Raw genomic sequence first — 20,698 nt, 5'->3', positions numbered from 1 at the left:
CTCCTGCTGAGACATTAGTCCTTTAATCGTGGAAATGTTTTCTGGTTATAGGCCAACCTTGTCATTTTGAGATGCTTTCGGAGGTTCAGGTCTGAGTCCAACACTACAACCAGATTTCGGGCCTGATCAGTGTTACTAGCTGAACAGCAAACAAGTTCAAATCAGAGGCAACCGGACTTTCATTCAGTTCTTTCTGAAAAAGTTTCAATACCTATCCAGGAGTCTTTGTAAATTCTGGTGGCTCACACTTTAGCAACCTGCAGTTGGTGCACTGCAGTTTTTAAAGGACGTGGAAGCCAATCCTCCTAAGGGCATTCTAAGTCAGATGTGAATCAATAACCCACCCATCGATGTCCTGGGTCGAAGCTATATCACAGTGGGTCTCAATTTATTTGATTCATTCATTTAATTCAATATCGACTTTCATGGTGCAGTTTTAAGTGTGTTAAATATTGTTTTTTTAGTATTGCTGTTCTTTTGGATATGCCTTTTGAATTATGTGTTTTATGTATGAACCGCTGCCAGATATCAAAGATGAATCTCTATCTCAAGAAATGGGATGGACAATAAAGTTATCTTATCTTATCTATTGCTTGATGTGAGTGGAGTACTTGGCCACCTGAATCATGACGATGTAATCTCTTTGGAATGTGTTGGAGGAATGAGCTGTAAACACTGGGGAGTTAGAAACGCAAAACTCCTACTCTGTTTGGTGATGGCTTTTCTCTTTTGAACAAGATGGCTTCTTTCACATCATCTGTTCTCCCTGTCCAAAATATCCACCTCAATGTCATCAAAAGAGTGCCCTTTATTGTTGAGGTGCAAATGGACTGCTGAATTGTGCCCCGAGCTGCTGGCATTCTTGTGGTGTCCCATGCATTTATGTAGCTGTTGTTTAAGAGTGTGAGCAGTCCTTGCTGTATTGGACCGCATACACAACGCCGCTCAGCTGTGGTATGGGTGTTATGAAGCAGTTTTTGTCAAAGAAGTGTTATTAGGTTTGAATTTTACTAATATGTTGTGTTTGGAGAAAACTCTCCCGAGTTTCCCAGAAACTCCTGACACATATGGTATGACAATGTTTTTTGCGTCTCTGTGTTTTCTCCTGTGTTCAATGCAGTGTTTTTTTTCTGCCAGCTTTCTTGGCTGATTTGACAAAGGCCCAATTTGGGTGATCACAAGCTTGCAGTGATTTCCTGACATGCTTGTGTTCTTTTTGTTTCTCCTCTGTGGCATAGGAAATGTTTTTAGCCCGGTAACTCAGAGTTCTGATAACAGAAAGGCCGTTTCTCAATATGCGTTCTTGAGCGTTCTCGTGTACTCGTGTACTCGTGACACGTCATCAGCCTCAGCCCGAGCACTGTTCCAATGCTGAGAACGCCAAATCGAGAACGCGCCGAATTCCCCGGATGTTGTTCTCGCCCGCCCTCTTTATCGAGCATGCATCAGAGCAGACTTGTGCGTTCTTCAGACTGACCGCTTGCCCAGAATGCACCGCGGCCGCAGCTTGATTCAAGACAGCGCAAACAGAGCTCAAAGCGGTAAGTTAAAAAAATCCCTTTTCTGCTGCTGTTGTTCTTCAAAAGTACCTTTTCAGATCGTTTGAGGCGAGAACATTATACTTTTAAGCTTCCCTATGTGGCCTGTTTACAGAGTTAGTGCGTAATTAAAAAAAAGTAGTGTGCATAATATCGCTGGTTATGATTTATTTGTTTTGTGTTTATCTGACTGACGTGTGTTGCTTTATTAACTCAATACTTGCTGGAATAAATTGTAATTGTCTCCCTAGGACGGCAGCAGCATATAAAATAAATAAATAAATACATTCTACAAATGTTTTTCCTATCTAAGTGAGTTTATTCTGAGTCAGGACACGAATAATTGAGAGGAGAAAGAGGGAAAGAAAATAATAGTAATAATAGTATATGAAAAAACAGACATTTATTTTATACAAATGTTTAATCTTTGGAAAAGAATGAAGGTGTAATATATTCAACAAATTATTAACAGTTACTAACATGGTTTAAAACAAAGAAATAACTCATTAAGATCTTATACAAATAGACAATGCCTATAAACTTACAATTAAAAATAGTTGGAATAGAAATTAATTTATGCATTATTTTATGTATTTTTCCAGGTGGTGAAAAAAAAAAGAAATGAAGCAGCATGTGAACAGGACTCCAACTGATCTACATTAGGTCAGGTGTAGTCATGTTCACTTAAACATGCAGCCAGCTGGAGCCGCTGGATGGTCATCCTCCTCTGGATCTACCTCCTCGTCCTCCACGTCAAGCTGGTCCCCTGCCTCTATACTAATATTGTGAAGGATGCAGCAGGCGGCGATTACTTTTGGGGCAAACGTCGGCCAGCCAGCAGAGGGTCAGCAGCACCTCTGTCTCCTGTGGCCATCCATGGACCTTCTGGATGGGCAGCAGCTGAAGGAGGAGGACGATGGTGGACCTGTTTAGCCTGAAGGCTGGTCTCAGGTCTCCTTCATTAAAAAATAGTTGGAGGATTGGTACCGAGGTGTTTATCCTCACATATTTTGTTGCTTTTTCTTCCTGTAAATAAAAAAGTCCAAATGTTACCAAATTTGTTTGTTTTTTTTAGTTCTCACCTTTTCACACCATAAAACTATACCTGCTTAACATGCAGATTAATATAGTTCTCAAGAAATAAAAAGTAAAATGTACAGTGCTGTAAAACTAGTCATATATAGTAAATGTAACAACTGGCTTCCCTTCTCTGGTATTTTTAACATTTCACTTAAAGAATGAGCTGAACTTACTGCACATAATTTAAAGATTAATCACTGTAAGGGTGGGCAGACATAGAAATGACTCGTCCTTTCTAAATATTCAATGCTGGAATGGTCAATAAGTGCAAATGAAATGGCTTAACACTACTGACATACTGTTACTAATGTTAAAATTGTCTTTTTCTTCATTGAGCAATAGTCACAATTACAACCTGCTCACGTGTTTAATACCATCCTCAATGTTTTTGTTTTGTTTTTGTAAAGATAAAAGTTGAAAACAGGCTGTCAATCTTAAAATGCCTACCAGTTGGAACAGGTGGGCGAGCAAAGCCTGCCTTCTGAGCCTCCTCTGCCGCATCAATCTCCTCCTGGTTCGTATTTGCCTCCTCAACTGCGCCGCCCGTTGTGCAGCCTGCTGGTAAAGGTGACTAACGGCCAAAGCAACAGCAATAGCGCGCCTATTGCTCATTTTATTTCCACAAAGGAATGATTTATTTGCAAGTCTTAATCGACGCTCCAACTACGAGCAGCACAACTCCCAACAAAGAAATTCCCGCGACTGCTGCTTTTATACCCACAGTTCTGTTAAAAAAAATAGATTTTTTAGGCGTTTTAAAAATTAGAAATGTTTTTGAAAAAAAATCAATAAGATTTATTGTGGTGTAGTGTATAAATGGTTTGGAATGCAAATGAAATGCTAAAGAATTGTGCGTCTCACAACGTCACGAGTACGCTTCTGTTCCAATACACAGTGCGTGCTGCGTGCTCGCGTTCTCGTCAAGTCCGATCTTCCTGTGTTCTTACCGAGAACAGACTTGACGAGAACGCGAGTACGGACTCGCGTTCTCGTGAATTGAGAAACGGCCAAAGTTTGTGTTTCAGTGGGTGGTGTGAATCAAAATGCAGATATTGGTCTGTGTGTGGGCTTCCGGTAAACCTCCGAGCTTCCTCAATGTGTAACGGGAAGTCCAGAAAAGGCAACATGTTATTCTTGGCATCCTCTCTGGTAATCCTTATCTAGCTGTCCACTGAGTTGTTGTGGTTGGTGAATGCCTTGACTTCTTTGGTTTGGATTTTGACCCAAGTCGACCCACATATGAACTATGAACAGTGAGCTGTGGATTGCCTGAGCCAGGACCACATCGAAAAGGGCTGCTCTGTCAAATCAACTCCTACAAGCCATAAGACAGAGGTTAAATAAAAAAGAATCAATTTCACTGGAAAAAAAAATTCTAATCAGCCTATATATTCCCCGGGGCTGGGGATATATGGCCCCAGGAATAATGTCATGCCACATTAAGTACCACACTTGCTTATTGTGCAAAGTCAACTTTAAAATATACATCCTGTATCTCTCCCACCTTTCCAACTTAAGAGCCTTGGTGTCATCCTGGACTGCTCTCTCCATCCTCTCCTTCACTTTCCACATCCATAACATACCCAGGTTACCTTTCTTTCATCTTTGCAGATTCAAGCAAGTTTTTTCTTTACACTTTTGCCAAACTGGTTCACAGTCCACTCACATCTCAACTTTACATTTTCGACTCCCTTCCCTCCCTGTCCTCCAGAAAACCCTCCATAAACTGCACCTAGTGCAGAAGACAGAAGCTTGCACCGATACATCATCTACTTCACATCTGTACTATTAACTCCACTGGCTCCCTGTCACATTCAATATAAACCAATCCTATGAAGAAGGCCAATCACAACCTTGTCCTTTCGTAAATTTCTTATTTTCATATCTATTCAAGTGAATGCAAGTTCAAATTATTTGCTATGCTATTCATCTTATTATTATTATATTTAATACCACATTTATCCATAGGGTGATCTTAAGGTAGCTATAAATAAAAATATTACAATAAAAGGTGAATACATACAAATCACACTACTGAAATACTGAAGACAACAGGGAAGTGTTTTAAAACTAATTTTGTCTTTAACATCACATGCGAGCAATCAACTCTGATCAACCCACTATCCACACGATCGGTTCCGTGTCTGCTCGAGCGCTCGACCCGCGCCTTCCACGCTCAACACCAGCTGTGCGCTCACTCGACTGTCTCTCTGCTCGCGACTTCAAAAACTGTCCACTCCATCAGCCATTCACAGACAGGATTTTTTTCATCCAATCAGAGTATTGCTTGCGAATACTGCATTTGGATGGCTTAAATCAAAATGCTGCAGCTTTTGGCAGAAATTACTAAACATAACAGTGGGATTAAAGATAAAGGAAAAAAAAAGTTGAACATTTTTGCCTAAAATATTTAGCCTAAAATATTTAGTCTAAAATATTCAGAGCTACTAAGTGAGGTGTGAAAAATGCTGTTGTCTCTTTGCTTTCCGGCTTCTGGGAGGAGATGCACAAGTTTCTTGTGATCATAATCACAAACATTATTGTCATAATTTTTATAGAGCACTTTAACACGAGGTAAAAAAAAAAGTGCCAAACATCAGAAATACATCAGATAGAAAATACCTAAAAAAAATAACTAGGCTTCTGCTCAGAACTGTGAATGACCATGAGCAGTTGGTCAGCAGACGTGAATGAGCAAGCAGGGGTGTAAAGGTGAAAGAGAAATCCATTTAAGTAAGGTGGGCAAAGCTGTTTAAAACCTTAAAAACAAACATAGTTTCTTTAAACTGAACTCTAAGATTAACAGGCAACCAGTGAAGGGAGGCCAGGATGGGGTAATATGCTCTCTTTTATGTTTTTCCATTAAAAGGTGTGCAGCAGCATTTGAACTAGCTGCAGACATTTGAGTGAGGACTGAGGATTCAGCGATAAAGAGAATTACGCTAATCCAGCCATGATGAAATGAAGGCTTGGAGTAGGGTTTCCATATTTTTGCCTTGAAAGAATACATTTTACCTTTGCTTTGTTCCTTAAATTATAAAAATTGTCAACAACAGCAATTTTTACACCTCCCTTAATAGCTCAATTAAATATTTTTGTCTAAATATTTTAGACTAAATATTTTAGGTCAAAATATTCAACTGTTTATTTCTTTTTATCTTTTTCTTCAATCCCACCCTTATCTTTAGCAATTTGGGCATTTAGCTTAAGCTGTAGCATTTTGATTTAATCCATCTGAATGCAGTATTTGCAAGCAATATTCTCATTGGATGAAAAAAAAAATCTGACTGTGATTTGGTGGTGGAGTGGACAGTTTTTGAAGTCGCGATTTGAGGAACAGCCGAGAGACCACACAGCTGGTGTTGAGCGTGGAAGGAGCAGGTCGAACGTGCGAGCAGACACGGAACCGAGCGCGCACAGAGATGGTACCGAGCGTGTGGGCAGTGGGTCGACAAGAGTTTATCAGAGTGCGTCCCAGACAGTTATTGAGCGCATGCGTGATGTTTAAACACTGAATACCTGTCTCACTGCACACTCGGATTGGTTCCGGCGCACTCAAGTCAAAGGCACACATGTAACACCACAGTTAACCAAGTACGAACGTTACGTATGATAGACTCAGTGACACCCCCCGGTAGTTTGATCGGATGTTGTTTTTAGTTGGCGGTTTGGTTTGATTGTTTGAATTATATGATTAACAAATTGAGAAGGGAATAATAGAAAGCTGGCCATGCTGGGTTAAAGAAAAAAAAAAAAAAAAACGGCTTCCAATCTAGGGCGGGCACGGCTGACTCCGTGGGCGGGCACGGCCCCCCAATGCCTGCCCATGGCGCCGGGTGTGGTGACGGAGAACTTTAACCCATGCCATAAGACGTCTTTAAGACCAAAGAGACTGTGGAAGAAGAAATCCGAGACTCTAATAGCCACCCCTGTTCTCCCATAACCCACTCCAAGTGGGAGCCTGTGCCAGCCGCACCTTCATAGCTCGGGGGCCAGAGACGGGCGGCAGGGCCAGTGAGCCAACCGTAAAGCAGGACCATCACCCCCTACCTTAAAAAAAGAACGTCCGGTTAGCCAGCCCACCCGAACCATGGAGACCACTGTTCCCCAGATAGAACAGGCATGGGAGACGGCATGGACCAGGATCAAGATGAGGAGCCAGACACTGAGCCCTCTAAACACCCCTTCCCCCAAGGAAAGAAAATGTAATCCCACCCCAACACTAACACTGAAACAACTCCAAACACACATACGACAATAGACTCCCATGCTGGGTTCACCCCCACTCCCCCTCCCTCACTAGAATGCAAACCACTAAAGGGGAGGGCATCTGCCATGAGATGGTAATGTCCATACCCCCCTCCCAGCTCAACAGGCCCCAAGGCCTCCAGAGACTTAAACTGCTCCAGTTAGGGCAGGACATCTTCCCTGCGTAAGCTGACAGTACTGTGATGTTGAATTATTTGAATCATTGCTGCTCTATGATGAACAACGGAAACAGTTTGCTCAAGAGTCACTGCGAGATCTATGCAAGTTTTACCTTGATATAGGATGACTCAGAACCTGATTGGCACCAAAGGTCCTTCAAGTAGTTGCTAATTCTAATTATCAGATTCAAAACAGGGTCTTCTTGTTCATTTTGGCTGAGAGCAGGATTTCTGTGGGGCCTCATCAGTTTTTACTATCTCTTAGATGGGATGGTGTTTTCTGGTGGTGAAAGGATTAGCCTGCCCTGTAACATCGGCATCGTGATGCATTAAAGAGACCAGTACTTCTTTTCTGGCTTGATTAGGGTTTAGGGTAAAATGTGTTAATGTATAGTTTCTTTTCCAAGAGTAATTTCTTACTAAAGAAGTTACTAATAAAATATTTTTATGAGTGCATACGTAGTAGTAAACAATTAACTCCTTGATGGGAAGAAGTCTTCACATCGAACAGTTTTATAAATGACACTGAGCTGATACACTGAGCTGCTCCAAGGCAGTCGTGACTTGGAAGCACCTGTGACATGACAGCCCCTTAGTTCCATGCTGACAGGTGTGGTGGGTGCCTGCTGTGGGAAATGTAGGAAATTGTCACAGAAAATGTAGCCAATAGGTACGATTTACTATGAAAACTACAATGTCTGCTGAAAGTCAGCACTTCTCACAGTTTGGGCATAGTACACCCAAGTGTGCAGCAGCCTTTAATGTTTCATCAGTATATCAGTCCCGGAGGCCTGTGAAGCGGCGGACTCGACGAGCAGCTCACACCGGTGGAGAGCAAAGCGAAGGCGGTGTAGCCGGCCGAAGAAGCGCGGTTGCAGCGGAGGAGCAGCAGCTAAGCTAAAGGGCTAACCCATTCAGATTGCCGCTCCCGTCCATCTGGCTTTCCAATGTCCGCTCACTGGACAACAAAATAGACCATTTACAACTCGAGCTCTCTGCAAAGAGGGAGTTTAGAGAATGCTGCGCTCTGATTGTGACCGAGACATGGCTTACCTTATCAATCCCAGACCAAGCCGTTAGCCTGGAGGGGCTAGCTACTTTCCGAGCTGACAGAAACAAAGAACTCAGCGGTAAGACCAGAGGAGGCGGACTCTGGGTTTACATCAATAACACCTGGTGTAAAAATGCTAGAATAATCACAAGTTTTTGCTCTCCGGACATCGAGACCCTGATTTTTAGCTGCAGACCTTTTTATCTGCCTAGAGAGTTTACCGTTGTCATTATCACAGCGGTTTATGTTCCTCCGAGTGCTAATACAAAAGAGGCTATGAGTGTCCTCTATCGGACTATCTCTGAGCTGCAATCTGCACATACAGAGGGCATTTTCATCATTGCTGGGGATTTTAACCAGGCAAACATGAAAACTGTACTCCCTCATTTCTACCAACATGTTGTTATGCCAGAAGCTGTGTGAATATGCTTATTATTATTATAAATTATAATTTGGTATTATAATTTAAATAATAAATCATTCAACTCAAAATTCCGCTATAACAAAATATAGTTCAAATGGTGGTGATGTTAGCTATAAGCTTGTAAGAATTTATACCACTAATGCATTAGTTAATTTGCTGTTATGAACTCATTTATGCTGGAATAAATGATCAGGTCGGACTTTTAACCGACGAGGTTTATCCGGCAGCTGTGAGAACCCCAATGTAACTGCAATTAGAGTTTAAATCCTTATTCCTTATCACCATCCAATGATATGTCCCTGTATTAATATCAGATGTTAACTCCAAAGGAGGTTAGCTCTGAATTCTGAATAGCCATGTAACTGTGAATTAGATTGAACACAAAACAATGTCTATTCCGCAGTCGTTGGTTTTATTGAACCAAAAGCAATTCCCTGTTACAGTAATTCTCTGATTCAACAACTTTGGAATTCTTACTCACTACTAAAACTAAAACATGCAAAATATATATATGGAAATAAAAGAACAAAACAAAAATAAACAATGGATTAAAATGAGCGGTTAGCAGATCTTAACTCAACTCACAGTTGTTTAAAACCGCCCTCAAAACACCGGCATTTGACGTATCAGCATTGACAGACAGAACAGCTTCGGGAATCTCACTGGACGCTTTGATGTCTTACAAAAGCTAGTTCAGCTAAGCTCCCTACAGTTCAGATACACGTCACCCTCCCAAGATGGCTGCTACGATGACGTATGGTCTACCAATTTACGTGATGCATGAGGGGAGGTCCTAATGACGTAACCACGCTTACGCTGATGGGATAATGCCTCGCTTCGAGAGGGCGCAGCTAACTGGGAGTTTAAGCAAAACCCGCGAATTGAGCTCGGACAAAGAGATTAACTGATAAGAAGAGGTGAAAAGAGAGAGGGGGGAAACCAGGGAAGAAGATGGAAAAGAACTGAAGCAGTGACCCACGGCGGGGTTATTGATGAATCACAAATCAACACAGCAAAATCAATTGTAAAATGCATGCACATACAAAGAAAACATTCAGCAAAATAATTCCAACTTCGTTGTGGAATAAAAGCATTAACCTGCACCTACGAAGTTCTAACGTCTGCCCAGGCACTTCTAAACACCCTGTTGGTGAGACAGAAATAAAAGGGGAGAACCCGTTACTTTGAGGTGCCTCGGGGCTGGTTCGGAGCGCTCCGAGTAAGGTGGCTTTCTGGACGCGTCTTGACGAACGCAGTTGTCCGCAGGCTGCAGCGGGACGGGGAAGAAGCTCCTTCGTTTCTTCCTCCGGGTTCAACAGTCGCTTTGCTCGGCCCAGCAGAAGCGTAGTCCTCTTTCGATCACTGGGAGATAAGGCGGCTTCCAGTATTTGATCAGAGGGAATTAAAAGTACCTTTTAGAGTCGACCTCCTGTCTGCACAGGGAATAGTTTTGCTTCGAAAAATCTCGGTCCAGCGAGAAACTAGAGCACGTGGCGTGTGGGTAATTAATCCACGGAGTGAAACAGCTGTGTGTCTTCTCGGGTTGGCAGGGCGCCAGGGAAGAAGGCAGATTGTCCTGCGTGGCCGAGTTTTATCAACTTTTGCCTAGCAACGTTATCTCTCCGCTCCGTTGTTAGGGCGGCAGCCATTTTGGGTCGCGTTGCATGATGGGAGTTGGTGGCCACTTTGACCACATTGCATCATGGGAAATGCAGTCTGTCATGTCCCGAATTAATGCAGTCTCGTCACGTTTGAACTGGCATTACAATGTGGATTTTGCAACTCGGGGAGAGAACACTCTAGACCTAGTTTATACAAACATTAAAGGTGCATTCAAGGCAGCTTCCCACCCCCACCTGGGCTCTTCAGACCATCTCTCTGTTATGCTAATTCCTGCATACAAGCCCCTGCTGATCAGAGCTAAACCTGTAGTGAGGCAGGTGAGGGTGTGGACTGAGGGAGCAATGGGGGCGCTCCTGGACTGTTTTGAGTGCTCTGACTGGGACATGTTCAAAACTGCAGCAACTTATGAGGACAAGATTGACATTGATGAGTACGACATGACTGTGTCAGCCTAAATCAACAAATGCATTGAGGACGTCCGCACCACAAAGACCATCACCACCCGAGCAAACCAACGACCCTGGATCGTTTATATATATATATATATATATATATATATATATATATATATATATATATATATATATATATATATATATATATATATATATATATATATATATATATATATATATATATATATAGTCAGTTAAACGCGTTATTAACGGCGTTAACGCAAACCCATTTTAATGCCGACAATTTTTTTTGTCGCCGCGCGTCAAAACACACACACCGTTCCCTAATGTTTTTTTTTCCCCCGCCGCGCTCTCCGGACTGTGTTTCTTTTACCCTCGGCGCTTTCCATAGTTTCAAGAGTGCTAGAAAACTGTAGCAAAACACACCCGCCCCGAAGGGTTTCTTTTACCCTCAGACACATGCAACTCTGGGCTTCTTTTTTCTAAAAGCGCTTCTAAATTTCATGAGTCACGGGTTGCGTTTTTTTTTTGGGCACGTTTCTGAAAGTGAAATCGCTTATTTGGGCTCTAAAATAAGTGACGAAACAGCGGTTATTATGAGACCTGCCTGCACTACATTTGAGTGTATCCAGCTGAAATATCCCTTGTCATAGGAGCCGACGGTAGTAAAGGCAGACAGAGCAACTCTGCACGTATTTTCTGCAGTTTACGGGGCAATAACCGGTGATAACTACGAAAGTAGATTACATGGTGCAGATCACTATTTTATCAGACATTGGTTCTGAAGATGAGCTTTTACACAATGATAAAATTGCAGAAACCCCAACCCATAAACCGTACTTTAATGCTTATTAATTTGTTTTCTCTGTATTTGACAAACTAAGGCTGAATCCCGTTGCGAAACGAAGGACCTGGAGTTACTAATCAGTTCTTAAACAATCTCATTCAGGGTACTAAGCTCCTGCCCAGTTGCAAGCAAAGTGTAAGACTGGAATGACCTGTATTGTTGTTGGTGTGAAAGCTCAGAATTAGATGTGTGAGAGAGAGAGAGAGTGAAGAAATGAACAAAACTTATGACTTTATTGAAATGTACAATTTTTATTAATTTATATGTTTATACATAACACCATGTCTAGCTTTGTTTAAAAGGCAAAAAAAATATATCGGCATGAAAACAGGTATTTATTTACACATTTGTTTACACACTGTGTAAACATCAGGGCGTCATGATTAGTCATTTAGCCATTATAGTCCAGAGTTTAACATTTGGCACTGGGATGTTTTCATTCCAATTCTGAAAAGTGCTTGAAAAATAACATAAAAATATGTTTTGTACAAGCATGTATTTTATTAGTGTCATTTATTGCAAAATTGCACATTAAAATGGCCAAACAGGCTATTACACTTTCAGAAATGAAAGGATAAAATATGCGATTAATCTCGAGTTAACTATCGACATTATGCGATTAATCGCGATTAAAATTTGTAATCGTTTGACAGCACTAATATATATATATATATATATATATATATATATATATATATATATATATATATATTTCATTGAATTGTGTTGCTAGATAAACCTCAAATGGATCAGAAACAGATCCTAAATGTAATAAAATTTAAATTTAATAATATTCCGCCATTCCAATTATTCCAAACTGTGGCAGATCTACTTTTAAAGAGATTTGCATTCAATCAATAAGCAAGAAGAAATAGAAGCAGGTAGCCTTGAAAATATAACCATGTACAAACATACAAAAGAATTCCGAGAAAACTGACTAGTCCTGGTGGTAGGTGTCGCTGTGGGTTCTTAGCAGTGCGTGCGCCACCATGGCATGCGGGGGCGGGGGATTGAAGGGCATTGCGTCACTACCACCGCCGCCTCGCCATAATGTGCGTCGAGCTAATAGCAGCTAGCTTTCTGACTGTTTTATGTCGCCAGGGGAGTTAAACTTGGTGGTCCACCAGCCTTACAATATGCACATGACATCACACTGCATCTCTCTATGTTGTTCTCCAGTCTCTTGTTTACGTAGCGTGCTTGCATGTCCATACATGTGAACAGCTGTTACTCTGGGTTTAGACCAGGGCTTTGAACCGGTTCAAGGAACGAAAACAAAAACCGGGAACTTTTTGTATTTTACAGGGAACAGAAACGAAACCGGAAACGTTATTTTTTATGTTCTGGAACTGGAACGCTTATTTAAAAATAATGGTAACCGGTTAATACCGTTCCTCAAAGTTTTTGCTGCCTAATTAACTAAAAAAAAAAGTAATTATTTTCTTGCGCACGTTTAACCTGACTCCGCCAGCTGTATGTCGCTCCGCCTAGCTTCACTCGCATACATCTGGGACATCGGCCATAGAAAGTGATTTCTCCAACCAATTTTATTGTCTGGCCAATCGCAGGGCTGGAGTTTCATAGATGTGACGTAGTGGAGACGCGACTATGACGTGAGACTGTTTTGATAGCAATGGTGGCTCGTTGAGGAAGCAAGCGTTAACATTGATGCTGCCATTTCTTCCATGTTGTCCAATCTACCTAATATTGTTTCATTAAAAGAACATCAGAGAATGCCTCTGAAGGCTATTGTTGGTGGAAACCATGTTTTCGCCCTTCTCCCGACCGGATTTGGCAAGTTTTGTTTTCCGGGGCGCGTCCGCAGCGGACATCTTGTCGGTTAGCAGTTAGCGCGAACCATGTTAGGAGGCCTGTAGTCCTCAACGCGGACGGCCCAGGATTGACTCCGACCCGCGGCGCTTTGCCGCCTGTCTTCCCCCCCCTCTTCCTGTCAGCTCACTGTCAATAAAACGCGTGCCACTAGAGTCGCAAACACATAAAAATTTTTTTTTTTTTTTCCTGTGTCGCTCTCACAGCGTCACGGGTTGGCTTCGGTGTAAGTGGTTGAAATAGCACGTCGATAAAGATGACAGACAAGTGGCTTATCCAATCATATGCAAGGATTTTTGATAAGGCCCAGCCTTCAATAAAGGCTATGAGGCTATGGAGGTGTCCCAGATGTATTTGAGTGAAGCTAGGCGGAGCGACATACAGCTGGCGGAGTCAGGTTAGTGCACGTTACCATGACGGCTGAGGTTCACTTCCTGTGTGACATCACATCACACATTCGCTGACTGAATGGAGAGAGAGCGGTGTCTCCACTAGAGCTACACATCTTAAATAGGAGGTAAATTACGATCCATCGTTAAGTAAAACGCTCATTCCAAACACAATATCAATAGCTATATTTGTCAAACGAAAGGAACGAAATTAACCGTTCCGGGAACAGTATTTTTTTGTTCTAACCGGTTCGGGAACGTCAATTTATTGGTGGAACTCATAACCGGAAACGTTATAATTCAGTTTCTGTTCGGAACAAACCGATTTGGAAAAAAAAAAAAAAAATCGGTTCAAAGCCCTGGTTTAGACCCTCTCTGCCCTAATATGCTACCGTCAGAGCAGTGCCGTGTTGGAGCAACATGGCGGAGAGCAACACCAGCAGATCAAAATGTTCTATAGCTAACAGCATTATAAAGATATGACTTACTTACTTCACTTAAAATGTTCCCCCGAAAGGTGATGCTTTTTTGCTACATTTTTATCTTTTACAAATTTGCGTACAGGAGGAGACACGTGAAAAGGGAAAGGAGGGGCCGGGTGGCAGCTGGAGTGAAGTTAGAGAAAGTCGGGCTTTTCACACATCTTGTTGCGGTTTACAGACAGTGTCTCAGCACTATATAGTGGTGAGATATCACTTATTGCTCCTTTAAGTGGGAGGAAAATCCCCTCACAACGTCAAATTTTTAGGGCAAACACTGAACAGAATTTGCTGCAAACTTCATAGGCCGTGGGCCAGAATCTGTAGGATGACTTTTCGTATGAACTGTCAGGGGGCAACTTTCTTCCACCGGGATAAGTTGCTAGACATAACAGTGATCTCAAAACACCAATGTTCCCACGTTTTCACTTGCACATTAATAAGTTAGACCCGATAAAAAATCTAAACTCCGGTCCAAGAGGTCACGTGATTCGATTTTTGCTGCTCGTGCAATCAGATCGCTGTATTGTCAGCTGAGCGCGTTCAACCACGTCATCATGGCTGCGCCCATAAGGGGTTGTAAGCATTTGTTTCCAGACAAAGAAAGCCCAATAATAGCATTTTCTGGCGCCAGTTGGCAAAGATCTTGATGGCTAATAGAAAGAAATAGCCCATCCATCCATCATCCATTTTCTAACACGCTTATCCCTGCTGGGTTCATGAGGGGTGCCGGTGTCTATCTCCAGCTGTCAATGGGGGAGAGGCGGGGTTCACCCTGAAGAGGTCGCCAGTCCATCGCAGGGCAGAAATAGCCCAGACTTTTGCCCAATTTACTGTAATATCACCAAGACCTGCTGCACTAGGATAGCACAGGCGACAGGTGTCGTGCCAAACGACTTATCCCTGCCAGAATTTGGATCCCCTGTGTCAGGAGAGTGTTTGAAATCAATAAAACTTTAATTTTGCATTAGTCATCGTTCTACTTAAATCATTATATAAACCTCCAGCTTTGTGAAGGCTAAATATTTTTAAGCATCACATTCTAATAAAATGAAGTTGATTTTTTTAAACTCCTAATACATTGTTCTATTTTTAAAAGCGACATATCTCGTTTTCTTAATATGGTTAATATCTCTATATGGTTCTTGGTTGAATTAAAATCGTATTAAATCTGATCATTTTGGCTGTACTTTTATTCAGTGTTCATTTGATCACACGTGAAATCCGCTTTATATGATTTATCCATGCGGGTCAAAAAAAGAAAAAGAAAAAAAGAGAACCAGCAGACAGCAGTGATGGACTCAGGAAGGTGGATTTTTGGTTTCAGCAGACAGACATGCGACAATCTAAAAACATAAAGCTAACATTTTCCTGACACATCTGGAAATGACCAGAGACGTTTTCTTTCTCATAATGTGTTATATTGAGTGATCAATCGAGTTTTAACCGACATAGCAATCCCTTATGATCGCACTAACAAGTGTTACATTTTAATTTTTTTCACACTAACTGAACGATAATGTAACGACACCATTGCTATATTTCGTTAAGAAAAGTAAAACATCTTCATTTCCACGCCTAATAGGTTGGAAATGAGGCGGATTTGACTGGATTCATTCTTCCAGCTGAATGCGCTCCCGACGCAGGGGATACACATTCTGGCGTGGATAAGTCGGTTGGCACGACGCCTGTCGCCTGTGCTATCCTAGTGCAGCAGGTCTTGGTGATATCACAGTAAAATGGGCAAAAGTCTGGGCTATTTCTGCCCTGCGATGGACTGCCGACCTGTCCAGGTTGTACCCCGCCTCTCCCCCATTGACAGCTGGAGATAGACACCGGCACCCCTCATGAACCCAGCAGGGATAAGCGTGTTAGAAAATGAATGATGGATGGTCTGGGCTATTTCTTTTTCCTTGCCATAAAGATCTTTGCCAACTGGCGCCAGCAAATGCTATTACTGGGCTTTCTTCGTCTGGAAACAAATCTTTACGGGCGCAGTCATGATGAACGGTTGAACGCGCTCAGCTGACAATACAGCGATCTGATTGGCTGAGCAGCAAAAATCGAATCACGTGAGCTCTTGGACAGGAGCGCCACAGTTTAGATTTTTTATCGGCTATAACTTATTAATGTGCAAGTGAAAACGTGGGAACATTGGTGTTTTGAGATCACTGCTATGTGTAGCAACTTATCCCGGTGGAAGAAAGTTACCCCCTGACAGTTCATATGAAACTTCTTAAGGAGACGTCCTACAGATTCTGGCCCACGGACTATCATGTCTCTATGACATAAAAGTTTATGTGAATGAAAAACCTACACACGTGACCTTGTGTGGCTGCCTTGTTCTTGAAGCAGTAGCAGCAGACATTATAGAGATGTAGGTCTCCATACACACAAATAGAAATATACACCAACATTCATATCACACAAGCCTCTCTCCTGAAAATAGATATACATGTAATAAAACATGCAGTATTGTACAATTACACTATACAACAAACCAGTAATAGTTATTCCTTGTATGCATTTCTGCTAATAAACACTTTTGTCTGAAAATATTTATTCTTATTATTATGCTTGCAACAATATCCTTTGTCGGGGTGCTTTAAATATCTACATGTGGTTTTAAGAGATTGTTACAAATATTTTAAGCTTGTGCTAAAACATTTTGACCTGGTTCAATATCTCTAACAAAAACTGAATTTATAATATAACTTTTACCTGAACTATGAGCCAAATGAGATAATGAGCTTAGTGCTGAGTCAGAGTGAACTTACCTTGGTGAACTGGAAGAGTTCCTGTTTGAGCCGGTCCCTCTGCGATTCATGGACATGTCGCCTGAACCTTTTCATGGTGCTTTGTACTAGTGTGGAGCCTTGAGGACCCTAAGGTACACACTGTTAGGAGAATAACATAGGGAGCTTTATAGCAAAAAAATAATCAAGAAGTTTACTAATGTATATAAATGTATTGTGTAACTATCTTCATTAAAAGACTTGTATCTAAACACACATATACATAAATGAAAATATATATAGATAGATACATAGACAGACCAAGATTTTTTTTAAACCGTGGTGTTTTTTTTTTTAAATAATGTTTGTTTGGGGTTGATATCCACTTTACATATTTGTTCATACATCTGGGACCCGGGCTGTAGGAGCGCTTTTGCCAAGACCAAAAGGTTTTTTAAATTGTGACTAAATGTGTTTGGAATTAAGAATTTACTCTTATAAAAAATTTTTTTAATTTTAATACATTGCCTGAATCCTCACTACAAACTGTGCCAAAAAGTTATCAGAGGCACACAAAGTGAAAGAGGTGAATGAGTCATTGAAGCTGTGTGTGAATCAAATTCAGGGAATTATTTAAGTGCAACAGTTTGAGACAAAAAAAAAAAAAAAGACTGACGAGGCAGCAGCAGGTGTGGGTTGTGCTTAGTACTTTCCTTAATGTTGTGCTTTTACTTGTGAGGTACAAACTTGTCTGTGTATTTCCAACCCCTTGCCAGAACTCTCACATCAAGGAATCTACATCATTAAGGGTCAGATGTACTTAATCTCCATCAGTTCAAACGATTTCATTGCTGGCAAACACAGCACTGAATACCATTGTTTCACATTACCATCCTTTGACCTTCCCAAGTCAGGAACTAACTTGTCTTGCAATGCTAATCAGAGTTCAACTGCATGTAGTTGCAGACTCAAGACTCTTAGGCCCCCCCCAACAAATCTAAACATTTTCAGTTGATGGATAACAACATTTTGGATTTACTCAGGCACAAAGAAAAACCTGCTAAACTACATTTATAGTTCACAACTGCACAGAGTTACAAGAATATAATGTGTTTATCAATGTAACTCGTGCTTAAAGGTCAGGGTTAGGGAAAAAGATCTGTGAAAAAACAGCATAGTATTAAAAAATGTAGATGCCACAGAATTACAGATTGGTAGAACATGAGAACAGTGCCTTCAGCTGGTTATTTCTCTCAGAGGTCAGCGGTAAACACCCAGGTGATCCTGTCACCATAGAAATGTTGTTTTGTTGAGTGTATAATGTGGAAACAAGTCAGGGTTGTAACAACAAACACTAGTTCAACTTACTAAAATGGATGCCCTCACACGCTAGTGCTTCCACCAAGCGCAATCAAGTGGTGCTTGTGCACCACTTCTTCTGCAAGCCCCAAAGAAAATGGTGCTACCTCTGCTCAGCTCCGATTCTTTGCTTTTGCTGTGCCTTATTTTATTATTAGTTTAAGCTGATGTGTGATTCAGATATTTATCCTGGTGACTCTTTATCCTTAAAAAATATCCAAGACAATCGGGCACTGGCTGCCTAAAGCTCCCACATACTTAGAAATACTGTGCGCATTCTGCGACTTGGTTGACATATTTTCTTGTGACAAATTCCTACAATTCCCACACTTTCTGCCAGTGGGACGAAGCGGCAGAACTGATGGTAAAATGTGTGATTAGCTAGCGGAGCATCTAGAGCCATTTCTTTTCTAGCAGGCTCCCACCGCACTCCTTTCAGTGAGAACAGAGAGGGACTGTGATGCTGCGTGTCCTTGCAACCGTCTGCTTGGAGCAGCTCAGTGTATCAAGCTCAGTGTCACATATAAATTTGTTGACTTCTTGCAGCCGAGAAGTTTATTGTGTGACACCTTAAGTCCGCCTCAAGTATGCACAGACCTCCGTGAAGTGACCTACAGTCAAGTATGTGGAAACCTTTACATTAATGCACTTCTAGTTTCAACATTACAGTCAGGCAGTCTTTTAGACAGCTAAGAGGTCCGATCAGGTAGTGACACAGGGTACCGTAATGCTTCAAATATCCATTGAGCGGAGTGGCTTCATTGCTTACCGAAGTCGTCAATGGCAGCTGGCCCATAGGGGGCGATCGGGCGCTGCCCTCCCTAGATGTGGAGGGGAAAAGTCAAAATATATATAGATTTTAAAAGTATTTATTAATGTCAGTTTTTACTTAATAGTACATGGCTACATGTAATAAGAATTATTAAAACACTTCTACTGATTGAATATCATTTAACAGTCCATTTCCACCAACAGACGTATCATTTCTCTTCTTCTACACTTGTGGGGCTGTCACTCAAGGAGCCCTGCAAGTGTAGCGAAATAACCAATCGTGTACTATTGCTAGGGAAGATTTATAAATATTTGGCCAATCAGCATCGCCAAAATGAATGGCTTTGGGGCTCTTGGAGTCATAGCCCTAGCTGCACAGTGATTGGTGCACTTCACGCGTGACGTCACGAGCTACATCCGCGCTACATCTGGGTCACGTTGGTAGGCAAAAACAGAACTGTTTTCGCTTACCAGCGTGACAAAACGGGTAAATTAGAGCGTACTTTTAGTTTATTTCTGGAATCTAAACAATGCCTACGACTTGTTGTGCTCCTGGTTGCACACAGAAGCATTCCAAATCGTCGGATGTACGTTTTTTTCGTTTACCGAAGGAGGAAGAAAGAAATGGATAATTTCAATGAAAAGGATGCAGGCAGACAATCCCAATCGACAGTGGGAGCCATCATACCACGACAGAATTTGCAGTCTACACTTCATCTCCGGTAAATAAAACTTAATTTTGCATTAGTCATCGTTCTACTTAAATCATTATATAAATAAAAAAATTAGGATATATACTTAAGTCAAGATGTAAACGTTTGTTTCGTAATAATATACGTACATGAACAATGTATGCAAACCCTCTGGCATGTTTCTGTGAAAAGGATTAATAAAACAAAACTACCAAAATAATCCTTTGTGAACAATGTTGTTTTATTAATTAAATGCTTATTGTGGAATCGTATTATTTTCCGACTTTTAATTTAAATGCATGTATTGGGTTAGGCAGGGAATTCTATTGGCCAGCCCCACCAAGATTTTTTTTCACCAGCTGCCACTGGAAGTCATACTTACACAGTTTAACAGATATTTGAGCGCATTGTAAAAATGAGTCAGTAAGCACAACTTTAATCACATATAAGGCGCACTATAAATTTTTGAGAAGATTTAAGTTTTCAGTGAGCCTTATAGTCTGAAAAATATGGTACTATTCCAACGCAAATAAGTATCTCTGGGTCTTGTTCACGAATGAGGGAAAGATGGAACGGAAGTTTGATAGTAGGGCTGGACGATAATTCAATAACAATAAGCTTATATATCGATCGATAGACGTATGGTTCAATATAAAAAACAAACTGTACGAACTAAAAAGTTCAATAAAAGAAGAGTGCATCCAAGCCTATCATGTAGGTTATTACTACAGTTATTGCGTCCGTCCAACCAATCACAAACCCATGAAAGTGGCATCAGCCTTCAGAGAGTACGTGTTCTTTTTTCTTTTTTAACACTTACAGTTTTCGTAAAAAGTTGTTTGAATCCATTTATTTAAAAATAGGACATTAAGCAACAGCATAAAATGGCCAGGGCTGCACTTAAAAAATGTATATTTTGATTTGTTTGATAATTATCAATATCGATCAATATGATTTCTATTTTATCGATATGCTTTTATTCTATATCGTCCAGCCCTAATTGATAGGCAGATTGGTCCCTGGACGCCTCCCTGGTG

The 20,698-nt window shown here is 41.2% G+C and overlaps 1 protein-coding gene across 4 annotated transcripts in view; it reads right to left on the bottom strand.

Annotated features, from left to right (window-relative positions):
- Nucleotides 1-20,698, bottom strand: part of llgl2 (LLGL scribble cell polarity complex component 2) — a 132,702-nt gene that overhangs the window by 108,054 nt on the left and 3,950 nt on the right. For 3 of the 4 annotated variants that reach the window (XM_036133180.1, XM_036133177.1, XM_036133178.1), the window contains exon 2: nt 16,882-17,001. The exons of the other annotated variant lie outside the window; for it this stretch is intronic. In XM_036133180.1, coding sequence (XP_035989073.1) covers nt 16,882-16,956 — 75 coding nt within the window. In that variant the 5' untranslated portion in view covers nt 16,957-17,001. The remainder of the gene's footprint in view (nt 1-16,881; nt 17,002-20,698) is intronic. 4 annotated transcript variants of the gene reach the window in all.

The sequence above is a fragment of the Fundulus heteroclitus genome, unplaced genomic scaffold (genome assembly GCF_011125445.2).
Source record: "Fundulus heteroclitus isolate FHET01 unplaced genomic scaffold, MU-UCD_Fhet_4.1 scaffold_59, whole genome shotgun sequence".
Lineage (NCBI taxonomy): Eukaryota > Metazoa > Chordata > Actinopteri > Cyprinodontiformes > Fundulidae > Fundulus > Fundulus heteroclitus.
The sequence above is the reverse complement of the archived record's forward strand: the minus strand, read 5'-3'. Positions and strand labels throughout refer to the sequence as shown.